The sequence below is a fragment of the Macadamia integrifolia genome, chromosome 4, assembly GCF_013358625.1.
Source record: "Macadamia integrifolia cultivar HAES 741 chromosome 4, SCU_Mint_v3, whole genome shotgun sequence".
In the NCBI taxonomy this organism is placed as follows: Eukaryota; Viridiplantae; Streptophyta; class Magnoliopsida; order Proteales; family Proteaceae; genus Macadamia; species Macadamia integrifolia.
Genome location: NC_056560.1, coordinates 6,651,262 through 6,671,364, shown reverse-complemented (window position 1 = coordinate 6,671,364; position 20,103 = coordinate 6,651,262). Strand labels below are relative to the sequence as shown.

At 37.2% G+C, this 20,103-nt stretch overlaps 2 protein-coding genes across 2 annotated transcripts; one reads left to right on the top strand and one right to left on the bottom strand.

Moving 5' to 3' along the window:
- The first annotated feature begins 8,256 nt into the window (after positions 1 to 8,256).
- LOC122076989 (protein DEHYDRATION-INDUCED 19 homolog 5-like) lies at positions 8,257 to 13,998 on the top strand. Its single transcript, XM_042642678.1, has 5 exons — positions 8,257 to 8,493; positions 9,429 to 9,571; positions 10,855 to 10,932; positions 11,188 to 11,429; positions 13,608 to 13,998. The coding sequence occupies exons 1-5, from the start codon at positions 8,415 to 8,417 to the stop codon at positions 13,708 to 13,710; spliced, it is 645 nt and encodes a 214-aa protein (XP_042498612.1). The 5' UTR covers positions 8,257 to 8,414; the 3' UTR covers positions 13,711 to 13,998.
- Positions 13,951 to 15,405, bottom strand: LOC122076990. Its single transcript, XM_042642680.1, has 2 exons — positions 14,943 to 15,405; positions 13,951 to 14,515 (listed from the first exon to the last, which is right to left on the bottom strand). Exons 1-2 carry the CDS (start codon positions 15,303 to 15,305, stop codon positions 14,348 to 14,350), a joined length of 531 nt encoding a protein of 176 aa, XP_042498614.1. The 5' UTR covers positions 15,306 to 15,405; the 3' UTR covers positions 13,951 to 14,347.
- Between the last annotated feature and the right edge of the window lie 4,698 nt (positions 15,406 to 20,103).

Genomic DNA, 20,103 nt, shown 5'->3' with positions numbered 1-20,103 from the left:
TGAACTCACTCAGGAGGCTTAAAGTTTCAGAATCCAAACCCAGATGGCTTTTAGCTAATGGGCTTGGAAGTCTCTTGATTCCACGTAACGTCATCGTCTGTCTCCTTGGTTATGATTATGATTATGGTTATGGTTATGGTCACGGTTACGCGGGAGTCAGCAGAGATGAAGAATGCCCTCCTGTGCAGGACTGAAGGATCATTACAAAAAAGCCCACAAAGCCTCATCCAAGTGGAGAACATTGGAACCTCCCATGGAGGGATTAGGAGTTGGAGGCCCATCAATCACTTGTGTGGTGGGTGAATGGTTAGGCTTAGGGGAAGTCAATTCTCAGTTTCAAATACACAAGGAACTAGAACATCCCCTCTGAGGCTCAAGCTAAACGGGGACGTTCATATATTCTTTGGATTTGATCCTTTCCTGAAGATAATTTCTTGTATAAGAAACCTTGACCATAGGAACGAACTCTCACATTCTTTCACAAACGTATATAAATAGACAAGACTGGGGTGGGGTTCATATCCCTTTCGTCCCCAACACCCCTAAAATGCTCCATTCTTTGGTGAATTTCCATCCGGAATTGTGGCCCCATAAGTGCAGGAAAAGGAGAAGTGATTAAGTTTGATCACCTGGATTGTCTTCCAAGCAAAGTTTAGGTTTCTTTCCAAAAAATAAGTTTGGGAAAGGCAGGTTGGTGAGGTGTATTGGCTCTTGTCCTCTTAGTCAAGAAGAGAGGGCCTATACTATACATCTTCTTACTCTTCGCTCCGGTGGTCCTGGTTTAACAAAACGGACAAAGTGTGATGTTCCACCGTTTGATGGACAGAGACAGCAGGTGGTCCCTCTGTGGAAGAAACTGACTGGGCGGTCCAATGGTTTGTTTTGCCACGTGGCCGATTTCATTTTCATTGAAACTTTGATTTTTTTTTTATCTTTAAGGACAGGACTATTCATAAGACAACCTACTTAATCAGATATTGGGAGTTATAATCCTACATTTGTTTGTTCAGATCCTGGTGAGTTTTCTCACCCTTTCACATCGATTAGTTTAGGGTTTAAGTGGTTTCATATATTAAAGCTAAGAGCTTTCTTCTTTTAATGCCTAAAAGTTTGTGGTTGGATCCTAAATGATATCAGAGTTCATATATATATATATATATATATTTTTATCCTCCCTAAGTTGTATGACCACGTGTAGTTGTATAATCCTATATAGATTTGGTCAAGACCTTAATGCTTTCATACACCTGAGTAGTTATTTTGCTCTGATACCAGTTTTGGGTTAGACCTTCTAACACTAATTTTTTATACCATACAAATAGGTATGGGAGCTAAAATTCAGCAGTGAGGTAGTGCCAAATGTTCTTTGCTTATATGTTAAGTTCCAGTTCAATTGAAATTGACCGAGTAGAAAAGTAAAGTTTTTTAATATTTTAATATTTTTTTGGAACGTATGTAATTGAATTCATGTATAATACCTAAGTGATCAATCCAGATCATTCTTTAGATATCCAATTAAAATTGTCATATTAACAATCCACATGATACAAATTAAGTGACCCATCAAATTTCTGTCGAGTGGAAAAATCCAACTAAACGATGGAAGAACTAAGAAGAACGCACTCAACTGACTAAAGAGACCCTTTGGTTTGGGACACAGTGCTTTAAAAAGAGTCCCAGCCTTAGGCACCATACTTTGTTGGAAAATCTTGGAGAACCTTCACTTTTTTTTCTCAACCCTTTCTTTCTTGTGGAAAAAGGTGCAAAGACTTCACAATTGAAGACGAAAAAAGAGAAGCATGCGTGCGAGAATTTAAGATTAGCTTCACTATATATGCATTATGTAGTGTACTACAAGTTACAGTATGCGTGCTTGCTGCTCCACAAGATCTCTCTCTCTCTCTCTCTCTCTCTCTCTCTTCACATATAAATGTATATGTTTATGTAACCCCTCCTCCCCCCACAAGAAAATTCTCATTTCTCACACACTAACCATCCTTAGCTTCTCTTCTCACCCACCATGTATTCTCTTTGTTTGATGAGCTTCTCAAGCAAAACTTCAACTCCTTATTTCCAGCCAGAGCTACTATTTAGGTTGCTGATCCCCCATTGTCATGAGAGGATGAGGACTTCTCCAAGCTTTCTTTTGGTGAATCTGGAGACCCTTCCATGACTTAAAACTCATGTAAATGATGCCTGCAAGAGGGGGAATGCAAGCTTATGGTCCGACAAATCACTGTTTTTATGCATTTCTTTTTCTTTTTTGGTTTCACCTTCTTAGTAGGAGTAAGCCCTTGATCATTTACTAGTAGATCTAAGTTTAGAAGTGTTATGTGTTGTTAATTTGTTGTGGTGAGTTGTTTTGATATATTAATTCTGGCAAAGAACAAGTTAGTTATGTGAATGCTCCACAGGATTTGTGCATCCAAATGGAGAATGTAAGTAATGTATGTGATTGGTCATATCATGATACCATTCGCCTTTTCTCTTTCTCTAAATTTTTTTTTTGTTTCTTGAAATTGAAGGAGATTATATGCATTGATGTCAACAAGTAAGATCCATTAACTTATGTTATTATCTCATGTTAAAGACTACACTACTATCCAATCAAAGAATCTGAGGGAGGGAGCTCAACACGCATCGTTTAGGCTGTGTTTGATATGTATTCTTTAAATAGATTCGGTGTTTATAACTTATTTGAAGTGAGAAAATAGGAAAAAATCAGTTTCAAAATATGTTCTAATCTATTCCAACAATGGAAACCAAACACAACGTAAATTTCCATTGTTGAACAGAGCTACTTTTTTTTTTTCTTTTGCAGAGTAGATTTTTGGGATGGACAACAAATATGAGAACGTGGAAGACGAAATAGGAAAAAACCTTCCAATGGAAAGTGTATGTGGAGCTACATCAACAGGGTCTGAAACTCTTAATTGCATGGGTTAATTTGAAGGTAAACATGGTTAAATCAGAAAAATTATAATGAAAAGAAGAAACTCTCTCTCTCTCTCTCTTTTTGGGGTATGGGCAATGCCTCGACCTTTTATTATCAAGAACATTTTTACAAAAAGAAAAGGGTGTACCTAGTGCACAAAACGTCAATGATACCTAAAATGAATAATGTATCTATTACACGATGCTCTTGCCATTGTGGGGTATGACGTGAATCATAATATACGCAAGTTTCCTCACTTTTTGAAGAGAATATTTAAGAACTTGAACCTATGAACCCTACAACATTCTTACAATATAAGAAATCAAAAAAATTCTAAAGGAGGTAACCTTTTATCTATCAAAATCCATTAGTCAAGAATTAGGACATTAACCCATGTCAAATACGACTCAGATGGCACTTGTGGTGAATATATTCAATATGAGAGAGACAGCGAGAGTGGAAAAAACAGCCCAGTGCCCACTTAGTGATATACACTTATAGCTTCTGTAATTCTTCCTTCCCTATAGATTAAGGTAACATTTTTGCTAAACCTAAGAGGTAGCTGAGTTGATAAGGGATCTTTGTATCAGAAAATGTGTTCATTAACATAAAATAATAATAATAATAATAATAATTAATAAATAAATAAATTTGCCTACACATAACGTGGAAATATCGGAGTCTTCTCAGCCGTTGAATCCTCACTGCCGTTCACCGAAGAGGATTTAAACCCGAAAATGCATTGATTTCAATCACGTCCAGTTGATCATGGTCTGAACTTGTAATTTCTCTTGCCACTGGGTCTCACTAGTTGGCAACGAAGAGATCCCAGGTTCAGAGCCGAGCTTGGCCTGAAGTGAAAAGTGAAAACTTGAAAGCGGGAATGGTGGGTGGAATTAAAAGTCATACACGAGTTGTTTGGTGATGGAATTAGGGTTCATTGATCAATCATGGTCCATTGGGCTTTTGGGGAGAAAGAGAAGGTGCGTGAGAGTCATGAGAGCTTCTTTTGTTCTTACTTTTTTTTTAAGTTGCAGGCAGAAGAGCTACTTTATTTCACCCTCTCACTGTAGTAGTTGACGACTAAACCTAGACACCCACTCACCTATTTGAAGCAACTGTAGTATTGCACTCGATTTCAGTAACGAAAAAAGTTTTCTTTCGAAAGAACGAAATGAAATGATGAAGAACAGGTAAAAACAGAGAGAGGGTTTTCAAATTCCATACCATAAAGTTAAAAGTTCAAACCAAATTTTAGGGTACAGGGATAGCAAGCCCTGCTTTTCTTTGCTCAAAGATAAGATTTTGGTAGCTTTTCTCATGAACCCAAAACCCTAAAACCAGTTTCAAAACTGAGAAGAATACACAAGAAGACATTGTTAGAGATAAACCCAGTTGATCCAGTGATTGCAACGTTTTGGATATCGGAATTGAAGAACCGTCTGTGTCAATTCCGGTCCAAATTAGTCAGTATCGATTCTGAAATCAGTTATCAGTTTCAGAAACCCTAAATTAGTCCCTCGGATCTGAAAAACCCAGGGATCCTGAAAAAAAACATAGAATCGATTGAATTGGGACACGGCCGATTCTGATCTGAATCGACTGATTCGACCCATACGATTCCAATTTTTGAAACCGAGTAATTGGGCCTGCAATTATGTATTGTTAAGCCCAACCTTAAATTGTTCAGAGAAGGGATTTGGGCTGGTGGGCCTATTCAAAATTTTAATAAATCCTAGTTCAAAGTTCAAACCTCTACGGCTCTACAAGGTGTTCTTAACCCTCAGTTACATAAAAGAGTAAGGGAAGGTATGATTAGGATTAACTAGTTAGGAGAGTAAGCATAATCAAGATTTTATTTCAGGTATTCGTCTTTGCCGATATTGATACCGATACAAATTGGTCATAACAGGGTGTCTCAATCCGATTTCATATCAAAACAGCATTTTTCAAAACTACCTCTTACACCAATCATAGTGTAGGAAATGGTTTTTTCTAGTAAAAGATCCTCATGTTCGAGAATGAGATAATGTGTCAATGCGGATCTACATGGTTTGAGGGCATGTTATCATCACTAGCATTTTTTTTTTCTTTTTATGAGAATTTTTCCATGCAGATAGTGTTGAGGTGGGAATCAAAGGGATCTCTGACCCTACACCCGTAATTGTGCAAAAAATAGTTTCATCCTACGGAGGGTCTACATGATTTGGGAGGAGAGAGAGTATGTCCTATAGAACCCACATGGCAAACAATAAGCATGACATTGGGTTTTGAGGTGCAATGGTATAATATGAACTTCCCAGCCTTGCAAGGGTATTATTGTCTTTAATTAGTTATATAAACAAGCCACGTCACATGATATCAGATTCTCTCAAATGGAGTTGGAACATCGTCAATTGCAGGGGGTACAGAGTAATTGTCAAAACTACAAGGGATGGTTATAACAATATAACAAATTGCAGGGGATGACAATGTAATTAACCTAGATAATTATGCACTAATAAAGAAGTTGATTTTTAAATAATGATCTTATATCCTATGAAGTGGTTATCTTTACAATTCAAATTAAATATAAAGCATCACAATATAGAATTAAATGCCATCATTGTAATTTGATAATTACCATGGTATCCACTATCCACAGCCGTGGAGATCAAGCAACACCAACCTAGTGCTGGGATGTAAAAGTGGGGAGTATATTCAAATCCATTTAAGAATCCATTATTGAATATGTGGGCCCATGTTGATGATACATTTTTAAAGACAACTATTGGTGTGGTGTGTAGATTTCTTGCTACACTTGTGTCGTAAGGTATCATCTCTTGCTATGTAATTCTACATATGAAACCTCATAAGCTCCACAAATTAAATGTTTACACTCATTAGATCATATTTGACATTTTTAGATCGAATATGAGTATATCCTAATCAAGGTGGAGGCTTCATTCTTTATTTTTAATAGCAATGTTCATTACTATCGTTGTTATAGAGCATCCACTCATAGGTTTTAGTAGACATTGGTATGATTGTAGGATGTTAGAATTCATAAGATAATTATAGGGAATTTATTACCATAAAAAATGATTTCATTGGCCAGTATTTTCAATTGTATCATCAATCAATGACTAATCTCACCATCATTCGGGATTGGGAAAAGTCTATATACTTTAAATAATTAAATTATATAAAAATTAGACTGAAATATTATTTGACATGTTTTTTGAAATAGTATTTGATAAGTAGTTCTCCCCTCGACCTCACACATGCGAGAGCCTCATGCATCAGATATGTCTTTTTTCTAGTATTTAATTCCTTTAAAACCCTAATAAAAGCATAAAATTCTAAGATATATTTGATTTTCAAAAAAAAAATAGAATTAAATATTTTCTCTTTAGAATACATATCAAACACTGTCTAATTCTACGATTTGTTCTGAATCCAAAATCTTGGGAGGTTTCATTTGGTTGGGATAAAACTAAAAAACTTTTTTAAATTAAGAAAAGGGAATAGTTGTAATTGATTAGGATTTTATAAGAATATATGATAATGAAATACCAGTTTGGGACACACGTCACTCGTCGATCTTTTCCGTATTCACTGGACTGCAATCCCTAATATTATATGTATTAATATTTATTTAAATCAGATATTAGTCAGCTGCACCTCGATCCTCCACTTCCCACTTCCCACTTCCCACTTTCCACTTTCCACCCACAAGGCCACAAGGCCACAAGGCCACAACTCTATATTCCCTTTTAAAGCCAACTTTGTCCTCACTCCCAAGTCCCATCTGACGCCGGACGGCACAGTTCTTTCACTTCACGTGCTCTTAATGTACCCAAGCTAGTCTCACTCATCCAACGGTCCACGCTCCACAAAGTTCTCTATCAAATACACGAATATAGAAATCTAAATCGGATCCGGGTCCACTGGCCCAGGGTTTCAAAAAAGGAATCGGATCAGAATCGGTCAAGGGCCCGAAGGCTGATGTTAAGGTTTTTAGGGTTCTAATCGACTTTGACAGATTTCCGATTCAATCCAACCGACTTCCTTCCAAAAATTAGGTTATGAGGGTCAATTCTAATTGATCTGTTACGCATAGTTTGTTTGATAAAGTGAAAAAAAAAAAAGTAAAAGAAAGGTGAAAGAATGAAGAATTTTTTTTTCACAGTCCTAAAAACTTAATTTGTCTATTTTTCTTCCTATTTTCTTTCTTTCTTATAGAATTTTAGTTTTTTTCTTTTCTTTTCTTTTTGATAAAAGTGTACATCACTAAAAGTTACATATTCCATTAGTTCATTTCCCTCTCCTTTCTTTTCTTTGTCAAGTTAATTCATAACATATGAGAAACACTTGATAAGTTTTTGGCTCCTTTTTATCCATCACACAAATAGGCTAGTGATATTGATCAATTATTATCTAGGCTGATCGAGATTGATTTGGATCCATATTTTGGGTTTTAAGCCTTGGATATGGTGAATTAGCCAATTCAAATTAGAATTGGTTTAGTTTGACCTCAACCCCGATTCCTACCATTTCATTGTAGGTGATACATACAATGATTCTCATTACACCATTGGTTTTTTGAGTGTAGATCAAGGTCTCTTAAGATAAGCATTTTCATACAAGTTGATCCACGCAAATGAAATCTACCACAAAGTTGGTTGTTGGATAAATTCTACTTGTACAGATCAACCCCGTATGAGAATGATTCTCATTTAATCCGATCTTTGATTCTTATTTTTTTTTAGATTAACGGCTCAATCAATGATAGGAGAACTGGGATAAATAGAACATAGCAAAAAAAATTTCAAGCGGAATATCAGAAAAATAGACAATGCACTGGGTATCATGGATTTAGTTATTTATATTGGTATCAGGTTGGTACGTATAAATTATTTTTACTCTTTATATTTTTTAAAAAATATATTTTTTATTATTTTACCCCCTAAAACAATACGAATAATCCAACCAAATCAGTTAAAAATTATGGATCAATCTTAATCCATACTAATATGATACAATCGAAACGATCGATTGTACTTGAAACCATGCTGGTACACCTGTGGCATAGCCAATTTTTTCTTAATATTAAAAAGTCTTGAGTAGTTTTGACATGTAAATGATGGGATGGTAAATGTGGGTGACTGTCGGTCGTGTCGTCTCTTACAACACTTTCCAATACGGTGTGCGTTCGTGCGACACAGTACATATATTTCCTCATACCGGGGGTTCTCACGTGTCAACCATCACACATCTGCTTTTTGTTTGTGTGGACTGGGTAAAAAAGTCTCCTCAGGCCAGGGCCGCCAGGCTTATTTAGCTTAGCTTAGTGAGGAAGGGAAGCCTTTACCCTCTACCCATCACAGCAACAACACCGCAGGTGGAGAGTTAGAGACTGGAACTATCAGACTCTTTGGCCGTCGCCGGAGAAGATAAACCCATTAACCCACACGGGTTATCCGTTAAGAGTGACGCCATGGACATTGATTTCTGGGCTTCTAGGGTTGACTCCGCCAAGCATCTCACTGCTATGCAAGCTGCCAGACTCAGCTCTGGTTACAAACACACCACGTTCATATCTCTATTTTCCTTTTTTTTTTTTTTTTCCTGTACTTAATTTTACCAGGAAATCAAAGCTTTCTTTGTCTGAGAATCAGAATTAGTATCTGATTTTATTGGGTTTGGTTTGGATTCTTCTTTATCATTCATTTAGACAACTGGGTCGTTTTGGTGATGTTCTTATGGCTATTTCCAATCAATTTTGGCTACTTGAAATTTTAATCAGTAGTTACTTTAACTGATCAATTGTAGAACTTGATTATTAGTTGTGTTTGGTTTCTGTGGCAGTTCTGAAGTATAATATCGTCAATTTGATCTCTTTCTCCTATTTGGTGGTCTCAGAGGATCTGCCGTGGGCTTATCGGAGTATTTTTTTGTGAATTGTAATTGGGTTTTTTGATTTTTCCTTTTCTCCCTCCAGTGCCAACGCTTTCAGTGGTGAAGGTTGTTAGATAGGACAGGGAACCGTTTTCGAACAATCTATGTAATTTCTAGATAAACGCCATGAAAATTGTGGGCGACTCTTGTTTTTACATTAATCAGTGGAACCCAACCCCAAGCTTTCCAGAATAAAAAAGGTTTAAGTGGGTTCTTCTTTGGAAAAAGAAATTGTTCTAATTATTTTTTAGGGTGGAGGTGGGGACTAGGGAGTGAAGAATGGGTTGGCCTTTATTTGAGGGAGGAGTAATACTGTTCCAATGTTTTAATATGGCTGTCGAAAGATTTAGTTATGACCTTTATTGGTTGCATTCTTGGATCACTATATATGAACTCTATTGGTTGTGTGATACCATATTCTTCTTCTTCTTCTTCTTCTTCCTTTTTTTTTTTTTTTTTTTTTAAATTAATTATTATTTTTTTAAAAAATATTTTATGGGGTTTAAAACTTGGATCACCATATCTACTTGACTGTTTTTCTGATACCCAACAGAAAACCATTTGAGAATGGATGATTATGAAGGAGATGATGACGTAAGGGCTTGCTTCCCCTGTCCCTTCTGTTATTTGGAGATAGAAGTTCCGGTGCTTTGTGCTCATCTACGAGAAGAACATTGCTTTGATGTAAAAAATGCGGTACGTATAGTATTTTTATTACTTATTTGTACTAGATTCTTCTTTTCTTTATTGATTTTTTTTCAAACTGGAAATCAAATACCTCGACTTTTGGAAATCCTGATTCCTGACCAATGAATTAAACTGGCTGATCATGGGGCGCTTATATTTTTTTCTTTTTCAATTGCCCATTTGGCATGTTAACTAGCCTGGCAAGAATTTACCACTTCCCCAACCCCCCAGAGAGAGAGAGAAGAATTGATTTTGATAGAATCACCTTACAAGTGCTTTACCATGGTAAAGAATACCTCCCTTAAAAAAAAGTTGGTACTGATTTTGAAGGAATCACCTGATTGATGCTTAACCAGATGGAAATATTGCCTCTTTTTTTTTTGGGGGGGGTGGGGGTTGGTATGTCCTTTGTGCAGGCGGAGCAGAGGTTGCTCGAGACCATCTTTCGTGAACTTTGTTCTGATATATCATCTACTTTTAAAGTAATAAGCATGTTCTATGTGATTGGTGCTTTGATACATCTGCCTGAAATCTTATTTTTGAATACATTTAATATTTTAATTTGCTAAGTAGGTCTTGATAACATGGTCTCAAACTTTATTGCTAACGTGCTATGAAAGAATTGCTGCAGCCAGCATGTATCCAAGTTTCTAATTCTAGTGAAGATAAAAAAAAAATCCCCTTTATTGGGGGAAAACAATTTGAAGAATTTTAGTTCGTTCTTCTATTTCCACTCAATATGCATGGATGCTCTTGTTGGGCAATGTTATTCAGTTCAGTGTCAAATATGCTTGCCTTACAGAATGCTATTAGTTGCCATACTGGAAAAGCAGAGTCCAGTGCAAGATCATAGTCTATCATTGTTGAATAAGGCATAGTTTTGAAAGAGGGATTGTTGGGTTGGGTGGGGGGGGGGGGGTGGCTAGCAGCAGTGTCTCATGTACAATGTAATAGCAAGAAGCATCATCTTTATTGGGAGTTCTGATGGTGTTTATGTAGATTCTTCATGGAAATCAAATCAGTGATGTAAGTGCAATTAGTTTATGTTCAATGCTTGCATTCAGATGTTCTTTTCATTTTGCCCTCATGACTTTTGTAATCCATCTGGGGGTTTTTCATATATATATATATATATATTTTTTTTAAGTTGAGAATTCTCCATCAAGCCTCATAAATATTTACCTTTTATCTCTGATATGTTTTTTTAGTCAACTGTCAGGCTCTGATGTTCAGTATATTTGCAATATGGACTTGAAATTTGCTAAATCATTGTTCTTTTTTGCTATTTTCAGGTATGCCCTGTATGTGCAGAAATTTTAGGTAAAGACATGATTGGACATTTTACAGTGCAGCATGCCCATTTGTTGAAGGTATTAGATAATTTTGAACTTTTGATATCATTTAATATAAGGTTATCACTTTAGTTGTCAAGACGTAGCCTACGCGTCCAGGCGGCTTTTTCCGTTTGGGCACCTTGGTCGCCTAGGCAGCTTGTTGGTGCCGCCTTAGGTTTTGATCCCCCTCAGCCGACTTGGTTTGCCTAGACGGCATGACAACTATGGTTATCACTACCTTGAGCTGGATTTTAAATTTATTTTCTCTTTTGGGTCTTGTGGTATTTTCAGAGGAGGAGAAAATCTCAAAGATCAGGCGTATGGAATAATAGTTCAGTGATGCTTGGAAAGGAACTACGAGAATTGAGCTCATTTCTTGGGGCCGCTTCTACAAATGGTAGGGGAAGTGCAACTGACTATGTACCTGATCCATTGCTCTCACCATTTCTATGCAGTATAGTTATTCCAGACACCAATGGTGATCAAGATAAACACTCCAAAAATGACTTATCTGCTTCTTCTGACATGAAAAGGTATTTTTCTTCTACCAACTAACAGATCTTCGGAAGAAACTGCATATATTATTACTAGTACTAATGTAATTTAAGATTGATGTTATATGCTCCTGCATCACAGATGAATTATGGAATGGGGAACTAGAGATTTTTTTTTGGCTCAAACTTGTGGCTAACAGTGAAATGTTCATTTTGGAGAATATGCCTCTCGCCTAAAAAGGGGATAGTTTTCACTTTTAGAACAGTAGAAAACTTTAAAAAAGGAAAGGAATTTGAGAAGTAGAAATTCTCCTGATTTGCACTAGCTCGATTTCATGGGGTTTCACAATGTTGACATGATGATTTTGGATTGGAACTTCATATAGAAAGCTCTAATCGTTCAAATAATTACTTTTTATCAGGAAGCAAAAGCCTAAGCTACAACTTTACTCTTCACTGGTGGGGACAAGGGTTCGACTACCCCACTATCCTCAAGACTCCTCTGCATGCTAGTGTCTTCAATACAGCATTGTCACATCTCTCTCAACATTTTATTTTTATTAAATTCCTTTCCAGCAGGAGGTTGGGTCAGACCTTTTGTTATCCAGTTACCCGAGGATCGTTTTGTTAGCACAATCTGGGTTCTAACAAAGCTCGACTTTCCAGTGTGGAAAAGTACCAGGTTTATTAATTAGTCTAGGTAGGAATGGACCCTGGTCTTAAATTAGCAAGTGAGAAGTCTTCTTCTTCTTCTTTTTCTTGGTTTTGTGCTGCTTTCAACAAGCTGAAATCTTCATCCAAACCTTCGGTGGAACTAATTGAAAATCATGGAGCATAATGTGTAGAAATTTGGGATTACTACAACGAAATTGCATGTGCATATATAATTTGGTGAGTCATGACCATCAATTGTTTTCATCATACATCCAAATATAGATTCACTTAGAAACTACGGAAAATCCATTGGCAGGCATGCTCCAATTACTTTCAGTAAGATTTTGGGTTGGTTAAAATTTCGTCTCTTTGACAAATGTAACTTACTTTAGAACTAGTCATCTAGTGTCGACTTATTAGAGAATTATGTCAACACTTGTTGAGGTGTTGCATGGTATACGGTCTAAATATCAATGGAGGGACAGCTGAGATAGGATGATGATATACGATCTAAATAGCAGTGGAGTTGATTGAATTTTCTTTGGTGGCTATCTCAATCATATTGGGTTATGAACTGTGAAAGTTGACTCACTGAAATCAAAGACGTCTGCGTAGGTGATCCTAGTTCTGAGATGTATCCATCTAGTTGGTTGTGAAGCTGTGAAAATTATTAGCTCACTGAAATCAAAGACTTCTGCATAGGTGTTCCTAGGTCCGAGATGTATCCATGAGTAGAAACATTTAGATCTTGTGGAATTACTTTAGGATAGGGTTGTGAAGTGTCCAAATGGTCTCAACATAATTCTTTTCCCAAAGAGTTTTGCAGTCAGGATCTCTTTTCTCTGTATCTAATTCTATATGTTACTTCTATAATATCTATTTCATGCTGAATTGTGTGTGTGCGAGCACGTGCACCCCGTATGTGATCCTATCATATTGTGGTTCTGGAGACTTCTCAATATCCCAGAATTTAAAAGTCTTCCTTGCTTTTATCAATATTACGTGTATTCTGTTGAAAAAACTGAGCCTTCAACAGAGCCATGTGCTTGACATCATTTTCTTAGGTTAAACATGCTTACATACATTAATTTAAGTTGAGGTGATTCTTCAAACAAATTCCATTACCTGATTTATAGTTTTGGCATGATATATGCTTATGACTGAAGCCACTTGGGCAATTTATATCATGCCGAAACTGTAAGCCCAGTTCTCTATTTTCTTGGTTTAGAATGCATTCTAGACCCTGAATCTATTCTGAGAATGTATACCGAACACAGCTTTGAACTGATGAACACACTAGTTGGGCAGATTCACCAAATTGTGCCTATAATTGTTACCAAATGGTGTTCCACCAATATTGTAATGGCCACGTTTTGTGGGATGGAAACGGCATCAGCTCTTGAGAATCTTGATGGTGGTTTTGCAATTTTATTGTCAGAATGGTATTAGTGATAGTAACTTGAAATTAATTAAGAAGGCATGATTTTAATGCCACAATTTGTTTAATGTTTTTAAGACTGGCTATAAATGATTGTATTTGGTTTACACTTTCTATTGGTGCAGCATGGAGCCTTCTGCATCAGATAAAACTCAGGAACAGGATTTTGGAGAAAGAAACCAGAGGGCTGAGTTCTTCCAGCAGTTGGTCCTATCAACCATTCTCTGAAGCATTTTACCTGTCCAATGGAGTTTTGAAATGCATTAAAGAAGTGAAATAGGTCTTTACCCTCATCAAGCCATGGCTAGGTCTCCTGGACCCCAAATACTAAAGCAGCTGCAATTTGCTCTTTCTTGAATGTTATTAGAAATAGCAGTGGCGTGGGTCATAACACGTCTTCCTTTGTAGTTAAGGCAATGTATATCAAATTTGTATATTTGTTTTGTAATCTGAACAAGAGGCAGAAGCTGCAGAACTCATTTACTGGTGTTAACCCAGTTAAAGCTTTCCATCAAATATTTCATCAAGAAGACTACAAAGGTAGCAACAAAGGGAGAGCCAAACCCTTTACAAAATACAAAGAGCAAGAAAACCAGAGCCTACCACCCCTTTCACAAGACAACCCCATAATCTGAACACGAAAATTACATCAATACAAATCATCTTGAGCATTACCAGTGGCACTGAAGATCCCAGCAACCTGATTTCCCCCAGTTCACACAAACGCATCAATTGGTAACCTTCATAACCCCACCATCCCAGATCACAAACAGCTGTTTTTTATATGATGCTTTGTAGGGTGAGTTCTTGTTCAGTTCATGAGGTAGTTAGAAAGGCGAGAGGAAAAAGGATGAAAGATGGAAAATCAGTCTTGAGACTCGTCACAGAAAAAATCCATGAGGGCACCAGGGGTTTCCCATACGGGAAGGTCGATGAAGGGCTGCTTCAGGCGTTCCTCTTCTGCATTGCATAGGTTTTCTGCGTGGTCACAAAGGTTTGAAAGATCCTGAAGAATAGCTTCCTGCCCTTCCGCCTGCATAAGTTCAAATTGTAGATGAATTACTCCTTTAAGCGTGAGAAAACAACGGATGATAACCATTTTCTTCCCCTTCCCCCGCCCAAGGTTTTTATGCTTAAGGCTCCGTTAACAGCTTCCAAAGTCTATATTGGGAGTTGTGACTTCCTTACCCAAGGAAGCAATAAGACTTACGTTTGTTGGAATTCCAATTTTCCAGCGAACCCATCAGTAAATGATGAACTAGTGCATGTTAGGCATTATCCTAGATCAGCTTAACTGCGAAAGCCCTTTGCGGTGCTTTCATAACAGAGGGCAACAGCAGAGGGTCTACAAATGTAAGGGTCTTTCTTCCGTTTCTGGAATTAATAGAAAGAGGGAGGGTGCGTGTTAAACTCGAAACCCTAAGACGAAGTACGGAAACAAGGATGCGAGGGGTTTATACCTGTAAGAGTAGGTCGTCAATCAATTGGCGGAAAGCGGAGTCCGAATGGCGAGAAGAGAACATGGACGAAGATGGAGGAGGAGGAGAAGATGGTTGAGTCTGAGGTTGAGGTTGGGTCCTATTCTCCATCGCCTGGAGCGTGTGGGTCATACGTTCCCACTGATCGATCTCTCTCTGGTACTGATTTTTCAACTTTAGGAGCGACCTCTTCTTCCTCTCCTTGAGTAGCCTCTGCTCCGCCTCCGGATCCGTAGCCAGTAGTGGTGGTGGTGTGGTGTCTTGTCTTCTCTTCTTCCTCTTGTAAACGAAACCGTCGTCGTTGCACAGCTCCCAGTCTTCTTCCTCCCAGGCCGCAGACGCCATGGTCAACCGCGAAGACTGAATTTTGAAAGGCGACTGTATTATTTTATTCTTCCGCTTCTCCTCTTCCGCCCTTCGCTATTCCGCCATACAGATCCAACGCTAGGCGTGGTGGGTCAACCATTTTAAACCTTTGAAATAAGGGGAAAGGATGGGAACTTTAATTTTCCCACCAAAATAGTCTTCTTTGGACACTACAATGTTCCAACTTCCAAATCCCTAATTTGCTTTGCTTTTCTAACCAAAAAAAAAAAAAAAAATCCCTAATTTGTTTGGCACATGTGTGCATGAAGTTACTATCTTGCCCCTTGTGAAATCAATGTTAGATCAAACACAAAAAAACACGAAAAATAAAGAGAATAGATCCGCACGACACAAAGATATAACGAGGTTCACAAATCATGGTGGTGTGCTATGTCTTCGGGTGAAGAAGAAGATGTTTCATTATGCAGAAAGGAGATTACACCCAAGCAGCGGCGATAAAACTTACCCTGAAACCTTAGCTCGAAAAACCCCAAAATACAATAATTTTCTCAACAAGCAACAATACATTATATATATTCCAAGTCGTGGGTCAACCTATCGGGTCGCGGTCGATCCAGTCGAACCATACCGTGGGGGCTATGCCTCCGCACCCCATACGAGATCAGTGATGGGCTTCAGGCTTGGGCTTATTGGCCCAACCCCTCTGCTTCCATCATAGATCTCAGAAAACTTCCCATTCAGGTTGCTGCTAAAATATGTCAGATCGGGTCAATCTTCAAAATGGGTCAAGAATTTCAGACAAACTTAACAAATCTTCACATTGGCTTGAATTCTCCTCCAAAAAATAAACAAATAGCTAATATCTTCATCTTCTCCAATAGCCCTCCTAAGGGCTGAACTGAAACATGACAAATACCAAGTAAGTTTAAACAATGCTCAAACTTACCAACACACAAAGGCTTAGTCAACATATCAGTTGAATTGTCTTTAGTACCAATCTTCAACACTTGAATATTACCTTGAGCAATTATCTCTTTTATGAAATGATTCCAACCATCAATGTGCTTTGTTCTCTCATGATACATTGGATTTTTAGTCAAATGAATAGCACTCTAGCTATCACAATGGACAGCAGTCACCCCATGATCCATGCTGAGTTTTCCCAACAAACCTTTAAGCCAAATAGCTTCTTTAATTGCCTCAGTCACTGTCATATACTCTGCTTTAATAGTAGATAATGCAACTGTAGCCTGTAAAGTAGCTTTTCAACTAACTGTACTTCCTCCAAGAGTAAATACATAGCCTGTGAGTAACATCCTCTTGTCAATATCACTTGTATAATCTGAATCAACATAACCAAATAAACTATCACCATTCCTCCCAAACTCCAAACAAACACCAGAGGTCCCTTTCAAATACCTAAGTATCCACTTCACTGCTTCCCAATGAGCTTTACCTGGATATGACAAATATCTGCTCACCACACTGACAGCTTGTGAAATGTCAGGATGAGTGCAAACCATAGCATACATAACGGAGCCAATTGCACTTGAGTATGGATCATGTGACATTTACTCCACCTCTTCATCTGTCTTAGGTGATAGAGCAACTGAAAGTCTAAAATGAGATGCAAGAGGAGTAGTTACAGGCTTGGCATCTTTCATGACAAAATGATTCAATACCTTCTCAGTGTACTTCTGTTGAGATAGCCACAGTTTCCCTGCTTTTCTATCTCTCTTAATCTCCATACCAAGGATCTTCCTTGTTGCCCCCAAATCTTTCATCTCAAATTCAAAACTTAATTGTTTATTTAACCTGTTGACCTCATTCCTATCTTTTGCTGTAATTAACATATCATCAATATAAAGCAACAAATATATGAATGACCCATCAGAGAGCTTTCTGAAATAAACACAATAGTCATATTGACATCTAGAGTATCCAAAACTAGCCATAACTGCATCAAACCTTTTATACCACTGTCTAGGAGACTGTTTGAAATCATATAGGGATTTCTTCAATAAGCATACATGGTCTTCATTACCTTCAATAACAAACCTTTGAGGTCGATGCATATAAATATGTTCTTCTAGTTCACCATGTAAGAATGTTGTTTTTACATGCATAGCAACTAAAGCAAGTAGGACACGAATAGAACTATGCTTAATAACAGGTGAGAAAACATCATTAAAATCAATTCCTTGTACCTGACTGTAGCCCTTTGCAACCAAACGTGCCTTGTACCTAGCATCTTTAACACCTAAGGCAGATTCCTTCTTCTTGAAGACCCATTTGCAACCAACAATTTTTTTTTCTCTGTTCTATGCTTGACAAGCTCCCAAGTCTGATTTTTATAAAGATATTCCATCTCCTTAGTCATGACAATCAACTATTTTGTAGAATCAATTGAAGTAACAGCTTCAGAATATGTTGCAGTCTCACTATTTTCAATTGTATCTATAACAGACAATGCATAAGTAACAAATTCAGCATGCCCATACTTTTGTGGTTATCTAATATTCCTTCTTAGTCTATCCTTGGTAATATTGTATCGCTCTTCTTCTTGATTGTCTTGAGCATCAATTCCTTCAGTAAAAGTAGGCAGTTGAACTAAAGTAGATTGTGCTTTGTTTGAAGATTAACCACCAATTTCAAACTCCACCTTCTCTCTAGGTTTTTCTTGACCTTCATCATAATGAACAGGAGCTTCTTTCATATGATGCAATATAACAGATTCATCAAAAGTAACATCTATGTTAATAAAAAATTTTGGAGACTTTGGATCAGGACTCCACAACCTGTATCCTTTCACTCCAGATCCATACCCAAAAAAAATGTATTTTTTAGCCCTAGGTTCCAACTTCCCTTTATTTACATGTGCATAAGCAGGACATCCAAATACTTTTAAATTTGAGTAGTCTGCAGGTTTACTGATCAAACTTCTTTTGGAGTCTTGCACTCAATAGTTGTGCAAAGAGATCGATTCACCAACAAGGTTGCTGTGTTAATTACTTCTGTCCAGAACTCCTTGCCCAATCCTGCATTTAATAACATACACCTCACCTTTTCTAACAATGTTCTATTCATATGCTCTGCCACTCCATTCTGTTGGGGTGTTTTAACAATTGTATGGTGTCTTGCAATACTTTCATTTTTGCAGAATTCATTAAAGTCACTTTCACCAAACTCTAAGCCATTATCGGTTCTCAACCTTTTAATTTGTTTTCTGGTTTGCTTTCCAAGCAAATTCTTCTACTGTTTGAAAGTAACAAATACTTCATATTTGTACTTCAAGAAATAAATCCAAACATTCATAGAGAAATCATCAATGAAAGTAAGCAAGTACCTTGCACCAGCCCCCTTTGAAATAACCCTGGAGGGCCCCCATAGGTCTGAATGAATGTAGTCCAAAGTTTCCTTGGTTCTGTGAATAACAGTATTGAAACTAGCTCTTTTTTGCTTCCCAAACACACAATGCTCACAGAACTCCATTGCTCTTGTACTTTGATCACACAACAAGCCCTTTTTACTTAATGATGCCATCCCTCTTTCACTCATATGACCTAATCTCATGTGTCATAAATTTGTGACATCTGATTCAAACATAGATGATAAAGCTACTGCAACAGACCTAGTGACTGTAACACCTTGCAACACATACAAACTGTCAACCTTGATTTCTTTCATCAACAAGAGAATACCCTTGCTAATCTTCATGACTCCACCTTTAGCTGTATACTTGCATCCATTTGAATCAAGAGTGCCTAAAATGATGAGATTTTTCTTCAAATCAGGGACATGCCTAACATTAGACAAGGTTCTGAAATGCTATCATACATCTTGATATTGATCGTTCCCATTCTAATAGTCTTACAAGAAGTATTATTTTTCATCAACACAACTCCACCTTGAACTGATTCGTATGTAGATAACCATTCACGATTAGGACACATATGGTAGGAACAACTAGAGTCAATAATCTATTCATCCTGTGATTTAACTTTGTCATCAGTCACTAAAAGTATATCAGACTCACTCTTATCTTCAGTAATACTAGCTTCTGTAGAATCATATATTTTTTGTTGATTTTAGCACCACTACCGCTTTCTACTTATTTAAAAGCTTATAGCATTCATATTTAATATGCTCATTTTTTTTTACTGTAATTGCAAGTAAAATTATTGTGCTTAGATTTTGATCAAGCCTTCTTTTTGTCACTATTTGAACCCATTTCATTCGTTCTCCCTCTAGCTACCAAACCAACATCATCAGATTTATTGGTAGACGTCAATTCATCATCAATCTTCTGCTTGCTTTGTAGATTCGTTTTGAAATCCTCAATAGAGATTGTCTCTCTACCATAAATCATGGTATCCCTAAAATGCTTATAAGATGGAGGTAGAGAACATAACAATAATAGGGCTAAATCTTCATCGTTTATTTTAACATATATCATTTTCAAATCAGTAACAATAGAATTGAACTTAGATATGTGGGATTTAATTGAAGTATCTTCACTCATATGAAGGGTATACAATTGTTGCTTCAATCTTAACTTATTGGTGAGGGATATGGTGAGGTAGAGATTCTCTGACTTCACCCATAACTTTGTAGTCGTTTTCTCTGAGAGAACTTTCTATAGAACATCATTCGAAAGACACAACTGAATAGCTGAAAGGGCTTTATCATCTAAATCGTTTCAATCATCATCGGATATAGGGTTTTATTCGCCTTCTCAAATAGGGTTTTCTTCAAATCCTACTGCGTGAGAACAACCATCATTTGAATCTGCCATAAACTAAAACTGATGTTGCTG

Coding starts and splice junctions, on each gene's coding strand:
- LOC122076989 (XM_042642678.1), top strand. CDS start 8,415: ATGGACATTGATTTCTGGGCTTCTAGGGTTGACTCCGCCAAGCATCTC. Junction 8,494..9,428: donor AGCTGCCAGACTCAGCTCTG/GTTACAAACACA, acceptor GATACCCAACAG/AAAACCATTTGAGAATGGAT. Junction 11,430..13,607: donor GCTTCTTCTGACATGAAAAG/GTATTTTTCTTC, acceptor CTATTGGTGCAG/CATGGAGCCTTCTGCATCAG.
- LOC122076990 (XM_042642680.1), bottom strand. CDS start 15,305: ATGGCGTCTGCGGCCTGGGAGGAAGAAGACTGGGAGCTGTGCAACGAC. Junction 14,516..14,942: donor TTGACGACCTACTCTTACAG/GTATAAACCCCT, acceptor GAACTTATGCAG/GCGGAAGGGCAGGAAGCTAT.